This window comes from Besnoitia besnoiti, chromosome VI, assembly GCF_002563875.1.
Source record: "Besnoitia besnoiti strain Bb-Ger1 chromosome VI, whole genome shotgun sequence".
NCBI classification, from domain to species: domain Eukaryota; phylum Apicomplexa; class Conoidasida; order Eucoccidiorida; family Sarcocystidae; genus Besnoitia; species Besnoitia besnoiti.
Window position 1 is genome coordinate 859,983 of NC_042361.1, and position 18,514 is coordinate 878,496.

The 18,514-nt window shown below is 55.2% G+C and overlaps 2 protein-coding genes across 2 annotated transcripts; one reads left to right on the forward strand and one right to left on the reverse strand.

Moving 5' to 3' along the window:
- Nucleotides 1–1,159: 1,159 nt before the first annotated feature.
- On the reverse strand, nucleotides 1,160–5,146 carry BESB_065500 (kelch repeat-containing protein; the record flags this gene model as incomplete). Its single annotated transcript, XM_029364944.1, has 8 exons — nucleotides 1,160–1,444; nucleotides 1,734–1,963; nucleotides 2,199–2,284; nucleotides 2,607–2,709; nucleotides 3,049–3,258; nucleotides 3,548–3,721; nucleotides 4,080–4,146; nucleotides 4,586–5,146. The coding sequence occupies 8 exons, from the start codon at nucleotides 5,144–5,146 to the stop codon at nucleotides 1,160–1,162; spliced, it is 1,716 nt and encodes a 571-aa protein (XP_029218527.1).
- A 3,579-nt stretch (nucleotides 5,147–8,725) lies between these two features.
- Nucleotides 8,726–15,453, forward strand: BESB_065510 (uncharacterized protein; the record flags this gene model as incomplete). Its single annotated transcript, XM_029364945.1, has 8 exons — nucleotides 8,726–9,017; nucleotides 9,523–9,656; nucleotides 9,994–10,160; nucleotides 10,462–12,033; nucleotides 12,153–12,569; nucleotides 12,962–13,054; nucleotides 13,671–13,763; nucleotides 13,929–15,453. The coding sequence occupies 8 exons, from the start codon at nucleotides 8,726–8,728 to the stop codon at nucleotides 15,451–15,453; spliced, it is 4,293 nt and encodes a 1,430-aa protein (XP_029218528.1).
- Between the last annotated feature and the right edge of the window lie 3,061 nt (nucleotides 15,454–18,514).

The following is an 18,514-nucleotide window of genomic DNA, read 5'->3' on the forward strand; positions in this document are numbered from 1 at the left end:
AGGGCATGGGGATGGAAGCCTTTGCACTGTACTTATTTTAAAAGTGGAGCATCTCAGCATAGCGAGGGAATAACGCCGGTGGCGTTATGCGCCGCCGGCGCTATTCCCTCGCGGCGCATAACGCCACCGTTAATCAGTTCTCCCGCAGGAGTCCGGTGTGGCACCGTCTAACACCTTCCGCGAGCAAGGCGATGTGCGGGATACAAAACCTACGAATCCTCCATTACTGCCACCGCTAGCTGTAAACTGTGAGGACGTATACGACGACACAGGAAATGCACCCTCTGCATGGATGCGGGACGCGAGAGCCGTGGCCCCAAGTCCCTCCCACACCACAATCTTGTCCAACAGCGATCTTTGGTGCCGAGGCTTCCCCTGAGTGTAGTAGCACAGCAACTGGTCATGCCCAACCACTGAAAAAAACTACCTGCTGTTGATGCTCCCTTGGAAGGCCTGCGCCGCAAATGCCTACCCCGCTCCCTGGGACTAGACAATGATCGCATCTTCATCCCACCATTAAACCATCTTAACACAGCCGATTACACGACGCAGTGTGAACAATGAATAAGCCACCGGAGATTTTCTTCAGATAGATCGCAACACGGACGACTCATAATCTCAGGTCCGCTCGAACACCAGAGTCGTTGCGACAAAGGGCGTTATCACTGAAGTGAAAATACCGGTACTGTTGAGTAACGTCGCAGCTCTACTAAAAAAGCACCCATCACACCGACAGCCTGACTATAAAAAAGCACCGCTTGACGAATCTCCTCGCACCCCCCAAGCAACGACTCACCACAACCACTTCTAGAGGCTAGATAAGGCAATACGCAGAGGCCATTGGTACACATCCCCCGCCAGGCGCGTACCCCACTGCACACGGGCCATGGGGTCTCGCGGGTCTCAGTGGTTCTCGCTGATCGAAGGCCACCCCGTTCGCGGTCATATCGCGTGATCAAGCTGCACAGCGCGCCGGGCCGTGAACCGCCTACAACACGTGTGCTACAATAACTTCAAAGCAACCGACGCAGATCACAACTACTCACAGGAGGAGGACGTCGCGACGTGATGCAGGCGCCCACTAAAGGTCTGCTCCAGTGCATCAGTTCCTGTTGCTCCTGGCACGCCCTCCTAACCCTGATTCACACACACGGTACACCTATTCCTGATCGCCATTTGCGGAATCTGTGGAATCTGGCTGATCAGTCTCGATTATTACAGACGCGTGTTTGTCGGCGCCCACGCTCGCGGCAGACTTAGACCCGCCCTTAACCAAACACTCAACCTCTGCTAAACGTAGTTTCAGGCTCTCATTCTCCGTCCGCAAGGCAACCACGTCGTCTCTCAGCTTTTGAAGCGCGGACTGGACTTGGTTCAATTTCATGCTCTTCTCCTCGCCCTGCGGCTCCACACCCAGTCTGATGATCTCGTCCAGAGCCTCTACCTACAACACACCACCACATATGCACACGGAATACCTATCAAGTGGGCAGCCTACATCAAAACGTCCACACTTCTCGACTCTCACCAAACCGTGCATTTCACATCTAACGCGCCCCACGTGTACTGACTGCCAGCATTATCCTTTCTGCAAGCAACGGTGAAGTCAAAGGCAGACACGCAGAGCTCCTAGGTCAAGAACACAATAGCGACGACAAACTGTAGGCGCGAAATCGTTTTGCGCACGACGCAAAACTGCAACAGATTTACTCGTGTGTTTTTGAAAAGGTTACCTGGTGCCGAAGCGCGCTGAAGCTGACGAAGGTGATCAACGGCGAAAGCCGAAAGACATCGGAAGTTGCTTCTGTGCAGCTTGCACCCTCTTCCCGGGCGCCGAACGAGTAGACTGCTCTGGAGCTTTGGATCACCGTAAGGTTTGAAAGCTCCACGCCTGCTGGGTTCGAGACAGACTGGAGATTGACTGAGAACCAGCAATTTGCTTGCATATCGTATGCATACATATCTGGAAGGAATGACACCACAAGCCCAGAAAAAAAGATGATAAACAGAGAAACCCCGCTGCACCGTTGCTACACGCATGGTAAGCAAGTGACGATACGCGTCGCATAACTCCATGTTCTCCTACCCAAGCTTCTCAATTTCGCCGCCGAACGCACTCTTACACGTTTCTCACGCGAGAATCAGGCTGCATCACTCATGCCGCTCGCGTGGTGGCAAAGCTAAAGAGAAGGACTCACCGGCGAGCACGGAACTGGAAAACCATCCGTGTGTCAGGCCGCCGCAGATGAGCATCCAATGGTTGTCAAACAGGCAAGAGCCATGCCTGAGAGAGAAAACACACGCAATGTAAAGATGTCGGATTCATCAAAGCGTGCGCTGAGATGACCATAAAGTCCCCACACACGAGCCGCAGCCCCTCCGTGGGGGGGGGGGGGGGGGGGGGGGGGGGCGCAACGCTTCGGCCCTGCAGACCAATCCATGAAGCGTCGCAAGTTGCATGGTTCGCCAACACACGACATGCCGCACACAAAAGCGCCTCCAGCGCCACACATCCCTAAACCCTAAACGGAAATGGAAATGGAGGCGACCCAACTGCGGAACGCGGCATCCGCGTTGCGTTCCTGCGAAGCGTGTCGCGTGCGTACTTGAAACGCGGCGGCGGAGGAGAGCCGGCGTAGTCGATGATCCTGTTCCATCGACAAGAACTTAGGGTGAATATCCAGAGATCATTCACCGGCGTCCCGCTGCCTACAGGAGACACGCCCACACAAGGAAGGGCTGCAAGTGAAGCCGCCAAAACGCGAGTCTTTATGGCATAGACCGGTACTCACCAGAACGAGCGACCTCGCGACACACATTCCCGCGTGAGAGGCACTCGCCCGACACACGGATACTTGAGCGAAACAACTGCTGTCTTGTTGAGGCCGCAACGAAGAGCACGCTGAACATTTACTGCCCATCTACAGCACAGAAGGCCCCCCCACTGCGCGGTTCGGACACGCCCACGCCAAATCGCTGGGCACAGGCTCTCGCGCGCCCGGAAGGCCCCCCACTTCAGAGAGTCCTCCGCCTGCCTGCAACTCTCACCTGAGAGATCTCCTCCGAAGAAGTAGAAGCACGGGACTTTGTGCTGCGAATGTATCCACATGCATCCTGAGTGGCTGGTCCTGGCAGGCATGCTAATCTTATCTGAGGGGCCTGGCGCAGGGGCTCCTCGAGGGGGACGGTACTTCACCTTGGCCCACTCTGAGCCGTCGAACTCCCACATATCGTCCAGCACCGAGTCGCCAGTGTATCCTGTCGGATCATGCACGAAAACCCACGCACGCCCCGGTCGACCCATGGGTGCTCGCTCCTCCGGCGGAACTCCACCAGACAGTCTAGAGTGCTTCCGTGTCATCACACAGTCGTCCTCAGTACGGCTAGCATGGAACTAGGCCCTCCGCGCCTGCCAAAGAAAGCGGCGCCAGCGCCCTGCTGAGTGAGTGCAGCTGACACAGCTGTGTCGCACTCCTCTTGCCCCTCCAGCCAACTTGCGAGATGACAGCGAACCGCGTATTCATCGTGCCCGCTCCCAAAGGCTCACCTCCGTGGATGTATACTTTATTGCCGCTGACGACAGACACATGTCCGTATCGCGCGGGCGGTCTGTTCATCGTCTGGACGGCGGACCAGGTTCGCGTGGACAGATCGAACTTGTACGTCGAAGAGAGCGCCACGGAGTTGTCAAAACCGCCAAACAAAAGCAGCTGCTCCCGCGCTGAGGGAAAGACGCAGATGTGCACGCAACAGCGTCCCAGCCCACGTGTCAGGCGTGCGCAAACTGTCAATGCAGCGGGCTCCAACTGGAACCCAGTGACCGCGTGTCCTCTGGCGCCCCAAGACTAGAAACTGGGAGTGCACGACTACGAAACAGTCTCCGTGGTGAACCGGAAAGAGATCTGGGGCGGAACATGAACTTTGGATGTGTTTGCTTCGGGAGAGTGCATGAACGGAATAACGTGCATTGCTACAGCGTGTGCTAGCATTCTGCGTCGGGGTGTTCTGATCGCTCCGCGGTGTGTCGAGCACTTCACGCTGGGGAAAATTGGAAACAACGCACTGCAGTGCCAACTTACCTGCTCCAGCAGCCACCCACGGGACTATCGTACAGTACGCTCGAGCAGAGGGCGTGTCACCTTGTCCCTGTTGAACGCATCGCATGTACGTGAACGACTCAAATTAGAGAGCTGACACACTCGAAAACAGCGATGGGGGGAGGAGGAGGGGGAGCAATGACAACGTGAAACCAATCACGAGATCCATCGCGGAGTTCCGGCGCCCAGTGTTTGCTATTTGTGTCGGACCGCGAAGATTCGTGCGGGCTAACAATGCGTGGGTTCAGCTTTCTCTACACCTCGAGATTCGAACTTTCTCTTTCTTCAGTGAGCCACCGCGAACCGTAGGGCTGTCCAATTCTGCATATACGCTTAGCGACTATTCTTGTCTTTGTGGATAAATACATGTACATGTACGTATCTCAGAAACAGAAAAAAAGCGGAATGGCATGGACGCACGCAGGCTTGGATCCCCGTTGCTCCGCAGAAGCGTCTCCGAGGGGGCGAATGTCAGTGAAGACACTCACCTTGATCGGCTCGAAGACGTTCATTCCTGGGAGGTAGCGCAAGAAGTCGTTGGTGACAGAATTGCTGGTGTTTGTGCCGCCGAAAATGAGGATGTCGCCGCCAGCAGGCACACAGGCGTGTCCCAAGCGCGGGAGAAAGCATTTGGCGTCATGGATGATTTGTGTAAGTTGAAATGAAGGCGGGGAGAAGAATCCTGTACTGGTGGTGTTAGCGGCGCTGCGTTCGCCTGTCGACGCGATACCCACATTTTGCAGGCCACGGGAATTAGAGCGCTTCATCTTTGTGTTTATGGTACTGAGCATCTGCGAGGTGCGACGGTGGAATTCTCTGCCAATCATGCTCAGTTTTTTTGTTTTCCCCGATGACGACCCCCCGCGGGATTCATCCTTTTCCTCGGCGGAGCTCGGAGTGGAGGAATCGGTCTCCTCGCCATCGATGTCATTCTCCGCCGGATCGACACTAGGTTCTGCGGCTTCACCTTCTAGACGGTCGCCTTTCTCAACGTTCTTCTTTGCGGCAGGCGATTTGGCGGTCGCCGCCGGCAACACACCGGCGCTCATGCTGCCTCCAGGGCCGCGAAGGGGACGGCAGTCAGCGGACTGAGCTCCTGGGCGTCAGCGCAAAACTTTTCTCAAACCGGCCTCAGAAATGCCGTGCCTCATAATACAGATCAGGAACGGGAGACGTTCCACTATCAATCCCGGTGAGAAGCCGCTTCGTGTACAGACTACACGGAGGTGAAAATCGTTGCCTATACACCATAAAACTCCCCCCGCGATCTGCTCTGCACACTGCACGTATCGGTACTATGAACCAGTGCGCCAGACAAGGTAAATGCCTTTCGGGGCTCACGCGACACTGCCGGATCACCGAGGAAAAGAACCTGAAACAGCGGAGCATCTAGCTGCGGCCATGAACAGATGGATGGTCACCTCATCTGTAGAATTTTTCTACGCCTCCAAGCGTTGTGGTGTGAACTGTGTTTATCCTGGTTAGCAGGCACCACACCCACACCCAAACGCCCTCCTCCGAAATAGGCGACGCTGTCACCCGTACTCCAGACGAGGCGGAATGCGAACAGTTGTCCCGGTAAGAACAGATCAAACCCAGAACCTGCCACAATCTCTTCTTCTCCGACCGCAGCACATGTCATGGACGAAAAACATACGCAGCCCAGGTTCTTTAGATCGTGAAACCATTTCAGAGGAGTATGCAGCAATCACTTTTCGGGCGTGATGGGTGCTCGGAGATCCGATCTAATCCGCGGCGCAAACCGCTCCGCGATAAAGTCTGTTGAAGCCTCCCGCGGATCCAAGGAGAGGTGGCGGGAATACAGTCACCTGCTATCTGTGCAGAATGAAAAGCCCTTCAACGTGCCGTAACGTCCCTCATGCGGAAGAAAATGATGCGACACCTGCAGTCATACAAGAATTGTGGGAGCACACCGCCAACGAAAAACCTGCATAAACATTCGGACGTCACTGTTGTTCCGACCTGACTCGTAGTGTGACCCAGAGTCGAAAAACGCAATACTTCACTGGCGCGAAACTTCTTTGCAGATGATAAGAGGGCGTCGAAGGCCGTTGCGAAAACCACTCGCCATGCGCTCAGAAGGTCAATACATGCAGCAGCTCAAAAAAGGACGAGGTGACGCAAAACTGGGACATTTGATTGCACAAACCAACAGCCGAGCCGCGACAGCTCACAGCCTGGACAGCGTCGAGAAACTTTAGAGGACCAAAAATATGAAGATGCGGAAACAGCGGTGACGTAATAGCGACGAAGAACGTGCAGGAAGGCGAGAAAAAAGTCGTTCGCCTAGAAAAGTCGTCAAAGCATTTCACCGTGGTGTGGCCCGTCATAAAACAGACCAGCCACTTTCGTGCTCAGAAGGCAGAAGAAAACAGCAGTTCCACGCGCAACTTGAAAAATTTGCAGCGAGCCCATAATTTTCTCTCAGTCCGATTCCTGCCAAAACAGCTGTACGCGTGGTCGCACGCTTGTGACGACGACTCAATCTCACGAAAGCGTCCTTACGACGCCTCGGTAGCTCGCGGAATCTCCCCTCGACGGTTGGAATAGAAGCCGCGGACAAGCGTTGCCGCAAGTCGTACAGCATTCGACAGGATCTAATATTGGCCGCCGCAGGCCGCTTCTGCAGCGCTCCTGTCGCGGCTTTCACCGCGGCTTTGACCGGCAGCAAGCTCCGCAGGCGTCGTCGAGGGCAGTCCCTTAACTGCGCTGCGCGCCGAGTCCGACTCTTCGTCTACACGCCGAATTGGTAACGCCTGGATGGCGAACGAGCCCGTGCGCGTATACGAGCGGAGTAAATTTGATCCTCCGCGCCCGTTCCCCTCCACCAGAGGGGCATTTTCTAGACTCCAAGTAGGTCTAAAAAGCAAATGTCCGTGTGCATCGCCGCAGGGTCTCCGCGCGTCTGCCTGGACGCGCCGCCCCCGTAATAGTAGCCTTGAGTGAATCAGCGGAATCGGCGAGCTCGAGCGGAGGCCAGCGGGCGACGAGGGTTCGCGACTGCAGGGGTCTCGCCGTGTGTGTCCTCTACTGCTGTCATAGAGAACAACCCTGAGTCCTTGAGAGTTTTTCACTACAGTTGCCTAAGTGAGCAACATCGGTTGGGAAGTTTGCCAGCATATCCGGCCTCGAATGTGGCGCATACAACCAAGCGGGGTTGTCTTACAGCTCGCTGACCCCATACTGGCGCATTGCACATCTGCGCCCTGCCGCGACGTGCACAGGAGAGGGCAAAACACCGTAGAGCGGCGTGTTGCCACGGTGACGGCATCTCGGCCGAGGGTTCTAGATAGCATGCTCAAACCCCCAAGCCCGCGCAGGGTTGTCGAGAGCCGCGGAGATCGTGTTTCTACACTCGAGCGCGGGCCTGAATCCACTGCCAAGATTTGCGAAGGACTACATGCGGGGCAAGCGACATATTGAGTCCGTTTGAGTCATTTTTCGATGAATTCTCGTGATACACTTCCGGGCTACCTCCATCCTGGCTGAGCGTGTGTGGCTCTGCAGAATGCCTTGTGTACGCGCCGACGCCAGGTGGACTCACTCACGCGGAGCCGTCATTTGAACCGTATGAGACCCCGGCAGAACGGACGGGGGTGTGTAGAACTTATAGCCGTTTGAAACAGATCGACTAGCCGTGAAACGCTAAGCACTGGGTTGCTACTTTACAGACTAACACGCTACCGGTGCATTCTCACCCCTCCACTCTCGTGTGGCAGCTGCGGCGACGTCACTAGAATGCGCACGCCTATTCGACCAAATTGGGAAAGAAGCGCGTGATCGCAACATCACAGAGATGCAAACTGGTTAGCTTCTCTTCAAACCTCCCTTCGCGCCGTGCTTTCAAACTGGCCTTCGTCCGGTGACTGTTTTGTTTTCGGTGGTGTCGGAGGCCCTGTCCGCCGCGACCCTCAACGCAGCCAATACTTTGCAGCGATTTTGTTAATCCGCGCTTGGGGTTCGGCTCTGCGTTCCTCTGTGATTAATCCGTGGCGTGTAGCTGACAGTGCAATTTCCAGTCAAGTTCGTCGAACGTGTTTTAGTGGCGCGCATCCCGTCCCACCTCCGCCTCGAAATACGGGAAGTGTGCCAGCGGCGGCTGAAACACGTGACTGTTTTAGTGGCACACCGTTTCTACGGAACGCAGTGCCTGGAAGTCCCCTGGTCGAGGACGGAGACCGTTCGTCTGCAACTTGGTCACCGCACTTGAGTGCCAGGAAACTTTCTGGAAGGCGTGCTTGTCTGAAGGCCAAAGCGCAGCAGAGCCATGCAAGCCCCGATCCTAGGTCTCTGACGCACAGAACTGTGTAGATGCGACAGGAGTCGAAGATTTGCTGCAGCTCGACAGAGTAGTAACTCGCCCTGTGGGTCATCTGGGCTGAGTGGCTGGTCGAGGAGATCTGTTAAGCTGAAGACTGCGAATTTGTTAGGCGTCTGAACATCGCCCGGCAGCTCAGTGAGCGCCGGAAGCGCCCGTTGCTCAGACGCGTTGCTGCATCGAGCAGCTCTTCTGTGGGCTCGCCCCAACGACGTTCATCAGGACGTTTCGGGGAGAACCATCCTCTGTGCTTCAGGTATATTCTACCTGGTCGAAAAGGAGGGACAGCATGGCGGACCATGTCAAGGGATGCGGGGAACCCGGCGGTGGGGAGGCAGACGGCCTGCGGACTGGCAGAAGTCGATTCACTTGGGGAAGGCGGACGAATCAGGACTTCAGCCGTCCACGACAGAGTTCAGGCCAACAAGCGGAGGTGTCAAATGCAGACGGCGCAAATTCCGCGGACGCGCGACAGGAAGGGTCGGAGTCTAAAGCTGCAACCTGCACAAACAAACGAGTAAACTGGGAACACCCGTATCTCGGCCCAGATGGCGTCACATACCTTCCTTCCATTAGTGACGGTGAGAAACGATGGAGTCACTGGGACCAGCTGCGGCCGCGCATGATGCACAGGGATGCAGAGCTGCATCCGTCACAGAGGCACGGGACTCTGCCTTTCCCGAAAGCTGCCTAAGCATGGGCAGCCTCAGTCCCTTCCGCCTGCCCTCTGGCCCAGTCTCCTGCTGCACACACTGTCGTGCACGGCTAGCGGATGCGGCCGCACGGCGTGGGGAGGGGGGGGAGCTGGCTGCAGTTCAAACACATTTGCTCGAGGCCGTAGTCGTCGTGTACACAGTAGCAAGGTGTGCCGATCCCGAAAGAGGGAGCGGGCAATTTTCGCACGCTTGAGAATTGTAGAGCGCAGGTTTCACCCACTAGTGGCGGCATGTTACAGGTGGCAATCGTTGTCGTCGGCAGGTGTCAAGGCAGAGCCGTGGACTGATTGCAAAGAGAATTCACCTGGCGAGTGACAGCAGAGCTCTAGGATCAGTGTGGCTGGCTGGTCTTCTCTCTCTGTGCTCACAGCATCGAATCCCAGGGCCACGATGATCGTGAGCCACAGTGCGGCCCATCCATCGTATGGACCAGATCCCCGTCTGCTTCAGCCAGAGGACATTCGTTTCCTTACGCAGGCTGTGACATCGTTGTACGCCGATCAGGTAGGATATCTGCTTTTCAACTGCAAACACACACTTACTCGAGAAGCTTTTCCACATGGTCAGGTGATGCACTCCATGTGCAGACCCTTTCGAAGGCGTCACCTCGACCGATGCAGTCCTCTCTGTTGTGTTTGGCCGGCACTCACTTGCTTTCACGGTGCCACCGTACTTGAATTGTCATTCTTCGTCGCGTAACTTGTCTCCCCTATAATAAGCAACGCTCTGCTTCCTTTCTGCTCGTTTTGGCACTAGGCAGCCATATCGCGGTGCGGTGTTCTGGGTCCGCCCGTCTCGGCAGTGTGGTGCCATCGCCGTCTCTCTGCACGTCTCCTTGCAGATCCGGCCCTACCAGAGCGAGGTCGTGAGGCGCCTCAAGCTGTTCGAGCCAAGCACACTGGTTACAAAGAATGCCTTGCATTTCTTCCGCATTCTAACGGACATCTTCATAGTCGAGAAGACGAACCACTCCCGTATGGTGGTGTATCTCAAGGACAAGCCATCGTGGTAGGTTATTGCACAGCACCTCGGTGCAGCTCTTGGTATTGCCGATGAGGAGATGTTCAGCCATCCAGCATACCCCAGCAAAGCGCCAGTATTTTCCTCAAGTGGTCCCGGACCAACGCTTCCGGTGCTTGCAGTTTTAGTACAGGGTTGCCACTGGAGCGGCTCAGTGCATACTTAGGCCGGAGACAGACGCAGCATAGTCGTTGTGAAAGCGCACCGGCGAAGCTGCCGTTACTTGACTGAATCGTCGAAACCGATTCTGTGGCGCCTTTTCTGTGAATACTCATGCGCCGGTCCACAGGTTCGAAGGATGGATAGATCCAAAGAGTGAAGAGGATCCCTACCCGCGATCTGTCTGGATAGAGCTGGAGGACTACCTGACGGTCCTCTCGCTCGTCGCAACAATCCTACACGAGCTGAACAGCCCGAACCACATGCCCCCTCTGCAACTGGATGAGGATACATCTGGCGACGAACGATATGGAGACCTCCCTCAATCGTCTTCCGGAGTAGATCCGTTCACGAGCGTTCTGCTCCGAAAGCTGCGAAGGCTGCTACGGAGAGGCTGGCAGCAAGACCGATCACGCCGTCCTGTGCTTGCGGGGAGCAGTGGGACAAGGCTGTCGCCCGCGTTGTTGGAGGAGAAGTCGCAGTCGTCATCGGTTAGTGTGGGATGCCGAAGCACTTTCCTCGAGAAAGCGTGTCAGCAAGCACGCCTTGCACGGCCAGTAACGCCCTCTGACGCACAGGGGGGTTCCCTCACTTGCACGCCGGAAGGGACCCCGAAGCACTCCCCTCACGATGATTTCCTACACTCGCCACCTTTGCCTTTGTCTCCGAAGCCTCAAGAGTTGAGAGCAGCGCCGTCATTCAACGCCATGTTTGCTGCATCGCCAAACTTTTTCCTAGCACTGGCAGTCGCTGCCGACGAAGCTATCCGCTTTGCTGCTACGGTCGATTCCAGCCGGTGCTCGCAAGATGCAAATGAAGTTCCTACCTCTGCAGGCACAGACAGGTTGCCCTCCAGTTTATCTGAAGCGCATCAGTCCCATCAGAACAGGAGCACCGTAAACGAAAGGCACCGAAGTTCAGGGATTGCAGGGGAGCAGCCTTGCTCGTCTCAATCCTCACCTGGTTCTCGAGTGTCGACATTAAGCGACCGCCAACTTAAGCAGGAACAAGCTATAAGCGTCCTGGTTCGCAGTGTCTTTCTGGAGGCGTACAATGCGGCTCAAGTGGAGGATGGAGAGCGTCAGGGCCGGCTGGGGGAGAACCGAGAGACAAATGGAACAGGCAAGCAGACCCAAGAGGAAAATACTGGAGACGCGCCCGCAACGCCAATTTGGCCGAAACCCAAGACGCCTGCAATTTTGTCTGTGGCCGAAAAGCCCGGCGTTTCAAGTGGCAAGGAGAGCACTGGTGCCTGGAAGGGCGGGGAACTCGGGGGGTCAGAAGTCCAGCCTTCAGGGGATATCCATCCACCCACAGAAGGGGAGAGCGGTCTCAGGGGAAACACGTCAACGACTTATGCGTCTTCTATTTCTCAAGGTCTTGAGCACAGCCGCCTTGGCGAGGCTGCGGGTGTGCGTGCGTGTGGCGCGCCGCTGGAGCAGGCGCCAACGTCTTTGACCTCGCCGTGTTCTTCTCCTTCGTCAGTAATGAGTGCATCTCCCCTGACAGGCCCGCAAAACATTTCGTCACCTCCCACCTGCGCGGACGTCACGGCTGCGGCCGCCACTGCTCTTCCCATAGCTCGTGGTGTCGCTCTCCGTATTCGCATTGCTCTTGCAAAAGGAGACGCGCCGGACCACTTTGCAGGCGGTCGCTATGGATGCGCTCTGTCTCTGAAGCGGCATGGACCTGTCAGCGTCAGGTGAGTCAGTTGTTCACTTCGCAAGGGGAAAGTAGCCAGTGTCTTTGCCTTATAGAGAAAGACCACCCGGAATCAAGTGTTCACAGAGCTGCCATGAGGAACATTTCTTTTTTCTGCAGGTCATTTACCCTTGGTTGCCTTTGCCACCTCGTCCAGCTTTCCGTTAGCCGCTGTCTCCTCCAGTATGCTGGCGGATTCCTTCAACCGTGCGCATCTCGCCTCGCTGCGGCCTGGCAAAACCAACATACTCCTCGGGACCCAATGGTGCTGCATGCCACGGTAGCGGCCACAGCCGCTGCAGCTCTTGCATATCTGGAGCTACTCCTGCAGGGAGAAATCCCTGAGGGGATAGAGGGACTTGAAGGTGGAGAAGAAAGCGATTTAGAGGGGTCAGGCCTGCCTCCGTATCTCCGCCTGGGCGAGGCTGCGCACGTCAGCCAGCCCGTGCCTAATAAAGGGATTTCCGGGAACAGGGACGAGTCTGCCGAGGCACAGAACCGATCAGGCAGGCCTCAAGGCCTCACTAAAATAAAGACGTAAGCCATACTCGGACCACCTGCACTCGCCATCAAAGGACACCTAGCTGGATACCACGGTTTCCATGTCCGGCAGGCCGTGGGGAGGTGTCTCATTGACCTGTAGAGAACCATAGTGCATGCAGACGTTGTGCATACTTCGCTCGTATGTTTGATATCGTTCCACAGGTCCGTTTGTATGAGCCTTTTCAGCATTGCCTGTTCTCACCATCCAGTAATCAGCTGCTCTACAATACGATAACTAACACCCGTAGAGAGGGTACCCAAGAGCTCAGCGGATGCCATACTCTGCGATACCACGAAACTATTCCATCGAATGTGAGCCAGTCTTGTCGTATCCGTGATTCATGTGGCCTTCCTTTTGTTCGCTGTATGCGGCACCGCTTCCGCAGGATGGCGGAGTTAAGGTCTCTAGTCACCAACGTGCTTGCATGCAATCAGCGGGCCGTCCTGCTTTCCCAGTTACGCGGAAAACTCGTTGATATGTAAGTTATCATAACCGAAGGTGATACATGGTTGGGTGCGTGATGCTCCCACTAGAAGAGAGATCTCTGGGCATTCGTGTAGGCGGTTTCCCTCACTGAATTTTACCACTGTGCTGACTATGAATATCTGTCTGGAGGACGCTGTAACATAGTCACTGTCGTTCCTCTATTTTAGTGCACATTCTCTCCAGCAGTCGTATGAAATGACTCTGGTTGTTGCTGCCATAAGGGACGACTGCAGAGAATGCACTGTACCATATTGAGGCGCAGCGCTGGTGCTGCGAGCGACTGGGCAAACACCAGGGCGATGTAATACACAGTTGATCTTCATATGTCTCATTCGTAACCATGCCGATTACGCTAAGTCGTCTGGCCATCAATTCCAAGGTTTCCTCCAGTAAACAGGATTGGCGACTAGCAAGGGATAAAGTGTCGTGTTGACTGCAACTCTTTATAGATTTAACAAAGGAGATGTACTTGATCGATTTTGGAGCACACACTGTCGTTATCAACACTCATCCTACGAACTCTTTCCTGAAAAGTGATACAAGACAACGAACCAGAGCAAGGGCATCTCTTCACGTGAACCTTCCGCGTATTGTGTTCCATCGCACAGGTACGGCGCGACTCTGACACCGTCGACTTTTCATTACTACAAGCTGTCGGATCTCCTGCTGTGCGAGCTTAGCGACATCTGCTCCATTTGGTGGTGAGTCTATGCAGACAAGGCGAGAATCGCCCCAACGCTTGAGGATGAGAGCCCGTACAGCGGAGTGTCACCCTCAACGAGCCGTCAGTAAAAGTTGGATTGGTTTTGTTCGTTTCCCGAAACGCTTGGTGCTTGCATCTGGTCTGATTTCCAATTTCTCTGCAGCCATGGCGATCGCCAACTTGTTGTTCATGATGCGGCGTACCAACCTGATCCATCAACGTGTGCCTCCGGGCAACGCCCTACGAAGATTACTGCTTTCTCGCTGAGTCATCCGCCTTCAATGCTATCCGGCTTACATCAGAGTGGAAGCTCTTTCCACTGTCAACAAGTCTACGGCGGGAGAGACCGGGGGCACGGTGGCGCAGGAGATCACCGGTTCAAAGTAGGTGGCTCTCATCCCAACCTGCCCACGACGGCGCCGACGCCGTACGCATCTGTAGATGAATCCACCACGATCTCTGAAGTGAAGGAAACGGTGCGGATGCTAAGAGAATCGGGGCAGCACCACCAGATTGGACAATGGTACAGGACGAGTCCCGGTGGGCGTCGGTACCAAATTCCGGATAGCTCTCCTGCACGGGGGAAGCAGCAGCCTTTCAGAAGCGGCGTTGACGCCAGAGAATCTCTTCCCGATCTGCCGAGGCTCTGCCTTCCTAGTCCAAAGCTTCAGCTCGACAATAAATTCGAGGACGAGATGCCACCCCGTCTTTTCGCATTTGACACTCAAAAATGTAAAGAAGAGCTTGCCGGAGAACTCTTACACCTCCAGCTGCAACAGTTGCAACAGCGGAAGCCAGGGCCAGGCCGGGCTGAGCACCAATCGGACCGGATACTTCCACAGTGCACGCTGCCGTCCCGTCTGCTTACGCCGTCTTCCCCTTGCTTGTTCACTTCTCACCAGCAGAAGCGCGCGCCAGAGCCCACAACTTCCTCTTCCGCAGGGTTCCTTCCTATCGGGGGCCGTGGGGGCGACCACGCATATGACTGGCTTCGAGAGACTGCATCCGCGCCCGACAGAGACTTTATGCAGAATATAGCTGATCGCTCTGCCGCGCTGAAGGCTGAAGCCCCGGCGTCGTCGCTGTTCTCGGCGTCTTACTTGCTACTTGAAGGACTATCCAGCTTGGTGCAAGAGGTTGCTGGAGAAATGCGTGATACGAAAGTGAAAGGAGATCTGCCTGGAATTCGACCGCAGGCAGGAATGCAGACAGGAGTGTCACCGTGGCACGAACGGCCCTCTGGACTCGATTCTTCCGCACGGCATGGCCAGTCCCGAAGCTACACCGCACTGCCGCTGTCGCCTAGTTTGAGGCCTGTCATCGCTCCGCCTGAGAATATTCAGTGCCGGTGGAAGTCGGCTCCGCCTGACGATATCGGACTCGGTATGGGACGCGCCGCAAGCCAGCCAGCTCTGTGGGATCGCTACGGTTTCGATCGTGCTGACAGTCACTCGACGACTAATAGAGGCCACGAGGGACTGCATTATCTCTATGGCAGGCCATCCGGCCCACCGTCACCTATCGACGTGAATCGGCAGGCAGCACAGTGGGCGGTACCCGGGACGCAAAATGAAATTGAAAGGAGCATTTTCGACATGAGCGAAACACGGACCTCCTTCTGCCTGCATATACCTCCCGGGAGACTTGATGAGATCTCCACTGGTCGGGCACAACAGCAGTTCCTGTAGATGTCCGAGACGGCGCAGGTAACGTGGTCAATACCGGCCGCGCAGGGGAGCTTCCCACATTTATGGCAACACCATGCCAAACCCGTAGGCAACAAAGCTGTACCCTTGTGCCACCCTGTGGTTGGTACATACGCCGTACAAATGGCTCCATGGAAATTGTCTCCCTTTTGCTGCGTCACCCCCGCGCTGAAGGCAGGCGCGGCTACCAATGACGGTCACAACCGTGGGCCCCCGACGTGGGAAATTGATCTAAAAATGCGATGCGCCTCAGGCAATACACAATCGCGGTGCAAGTTTGTTGCTACCCTAGGAAACTCAAGGGATGCGGTTCGAGGCTATTTTTCCGTAGGAATGTTCAGTGCGTAGTAGAGGAAGCGAGACGCTCGTTGAGGACCACGGCGGCTCCCCCCTCACACCTACGCACTCGCGGTGTTTTGCCTCACTCCATTGCTGGTGCGAAAACCGTCACGACCCTGGTTGGTCCGCCAAACTATTAAAGATGCTGTCGCGGCTAAACCTTGGAAATCTGTTATGCACATATCTGCCTTGCATGATATCAATACGTTGGCACAAGATAAGTATTAGATAACTGTTTTTCGTAACTTGAGGCTGTGTGTTCACCAACTTCAACGATGTTTAGGGCACGTGACAGCTCGATTTTGCGACAGCGTGAGTGATCCTGGGCAGTGGGGGCAGGGAGTGTGTTTTGACGTGTTCGTCCTACTCCACCTTGTCGCGCCCACCAAAGCTAGCCATGCCGTCTGCAAATTGAAAATCCCTGTTGACCTCAGTGATTTTGTGCTTGCCTTCACAAAGGACTGATTGCACCGTACACTGCGTTGCTACAGGTGTTATTCTTGCGCCATCCAGATAAGCCCCCGAATACCCTCAAAGCGTATGAAGCTTGTTGGTACAATCATTCTCCTTGTTTGATGCATTACGCCAAGCTCACGGCCTCGTAGTGACGCAGAGATTCGCATAGCTCATGACGACAAGGCGTCGTTTCAATAAAATGCCCAGCGCGGTATAAAGCTGCATATAGCACCCTCCACGAAACACGTATTTGAGCAGCGACAGTTCTCCGCCCGGCTTCGCGGTTAAGATGCATGTTTCCATTATATGTCCCATCTGCTGGATCCATCACCGTGTAGCTGTCCCGTGTGACGGCATTTCCGCATTGCTGTCGCGCGCAGTAAAAACCTATGCTGTAGACGGACTCTTTTGGGAGTGGAAACCATTTCTTGTCAGCACGATGGCGTCCTGAGTTACAAGCTTTCCGCACTGGAGGCGTATAGACATGGGTCTGCCGGTTGGACGCTTCCCACTACCCACTCTAGCCGCAAAATCATCGACCCTGGGGATTCTTGCATGCTACTTGGGGAGAAATTTGCGGCTTTTTGGAAGTTGTACAGACAAAGCTGCAACGTTTTTTGAGGAACACCCACGACATGCTAGTAACAGTCGCAAGAAACCTCCCTGCTGCTGGAAGCGTGCCGGGTAGAAAAGAAAAGGCTGCATGACACTTTTTTCTCCTGCGCAGGACTCTACGCCGACCGGCTCCTGGAGAGGTACGCGCACGTTGCATTTGTAGCGGGTAGCACATCGTCTTGGAACATAGTCGTCGTCCCAGGCGGATGGACGGCTGGGTGTTCGTGGGGTGACTCTCATGCTCCACCCGACTGCATAACAGCGACGCATAACCACAGACCGCAGATTTAAGGAAGCTTAAACCAAATACATGTTTTGTAGGCGATGCCGACTAAACGGTAAAAAACTTCAAACGTGACCGTGCTGGCTAGGAGGGCGCAGCATGTAGCGGGTGCCGGCGTGAAATAGCCAGTAGACCGACCATTGGTCCCAACTCGGTGGGCGCACGCGCCATGCACGCGTTTGTCTCTTAACAAGTGTACTCTTTCTCGTTGCAGCTGTTCTCGAGCGACACCACAAAGCAACTACATACGTTGCAATGTGAAAATTAGTGCTTATTTGTGTTGTCAAGATATGGTGCTCGGCGGCAACTCACGCGTGTCTTCCCGCAGGCCGCCGTGTCTTCTGCCGGCGTCAGCGCATGTTGAGGGATTGGTGGGGCCATTTGGAATGTTTTTGCGCTTGTCAAGAAATAGTCGAATCCTCCAAACTAACCGGCTCATGCATACCTATCCCACGTTATTGTATGGCGTGTGTGTATCACTGGTGGTGATGAATGTTGATTGCGCGCTACCTCGAGACCGGCCTCTTTTGACGCCACAGCACCGCTACCCTCCCACTGTAGGCGTCCCGCTGCCCATCTCCAGAACTCTTGGGATCAACCGGAAGCAGCTGAGAAATGCGCCTGAGGGGCGCAGACACATATATGTGCATCGCAGTGACCGGAGAGAAACGAACAACAATGGCCGTAAGCGAGTAAATCCAAATGCTGGTACCGGCTTCAGTTACACAAATCCTTGCAAATGTGACAAGTACGGGGTGTTCTGCGCAGGTGCCTGCGCCCTTATCTGCAATAGCGTGTCGATACTTCGTATTTTCAAATATACGGATCTTCTTTTCAGGAAATGCCCTTGCTCGTATCGGGCGAGACTCAGCTCATGTGTGCACATACCGCGGCGGCGATTGTCCCAGGAGCACGCACTCTGACAATCGGGCGACAACCCTGTTCCCGCAGTGTCTCGGCGATATGTTTGGTAGGCGGATTCGTGCGTAACTGTGTCTGCTCATCAAACCCTTAAATCATGCATGTGTATTCACATCGTGACAGGCTTCACCGTGCACGCACCTTGGGTGACGTTCACTTGTGATACCCTCGTTAACGTAACTAGATTTGAACTCGTGAACGTCCAGTGCGTCACTAGGAGGTCGTGTCAGCTCTAGCAAACACGGCCTGCTTTCAGAGGATCCAGGAGTACGCTGCTTACGGCTTTTATGGAACGGAAACGACACAAATCCCGAGATACCCCACTGGTATGGACATCGACTCCCGCTGACACTCGTCGGAGCTGCAGTCAGCAGGGCGTGAATGCTCGGCCCGGGCTTGCTGGATTGAGTTTGTACACAGATGAGATGA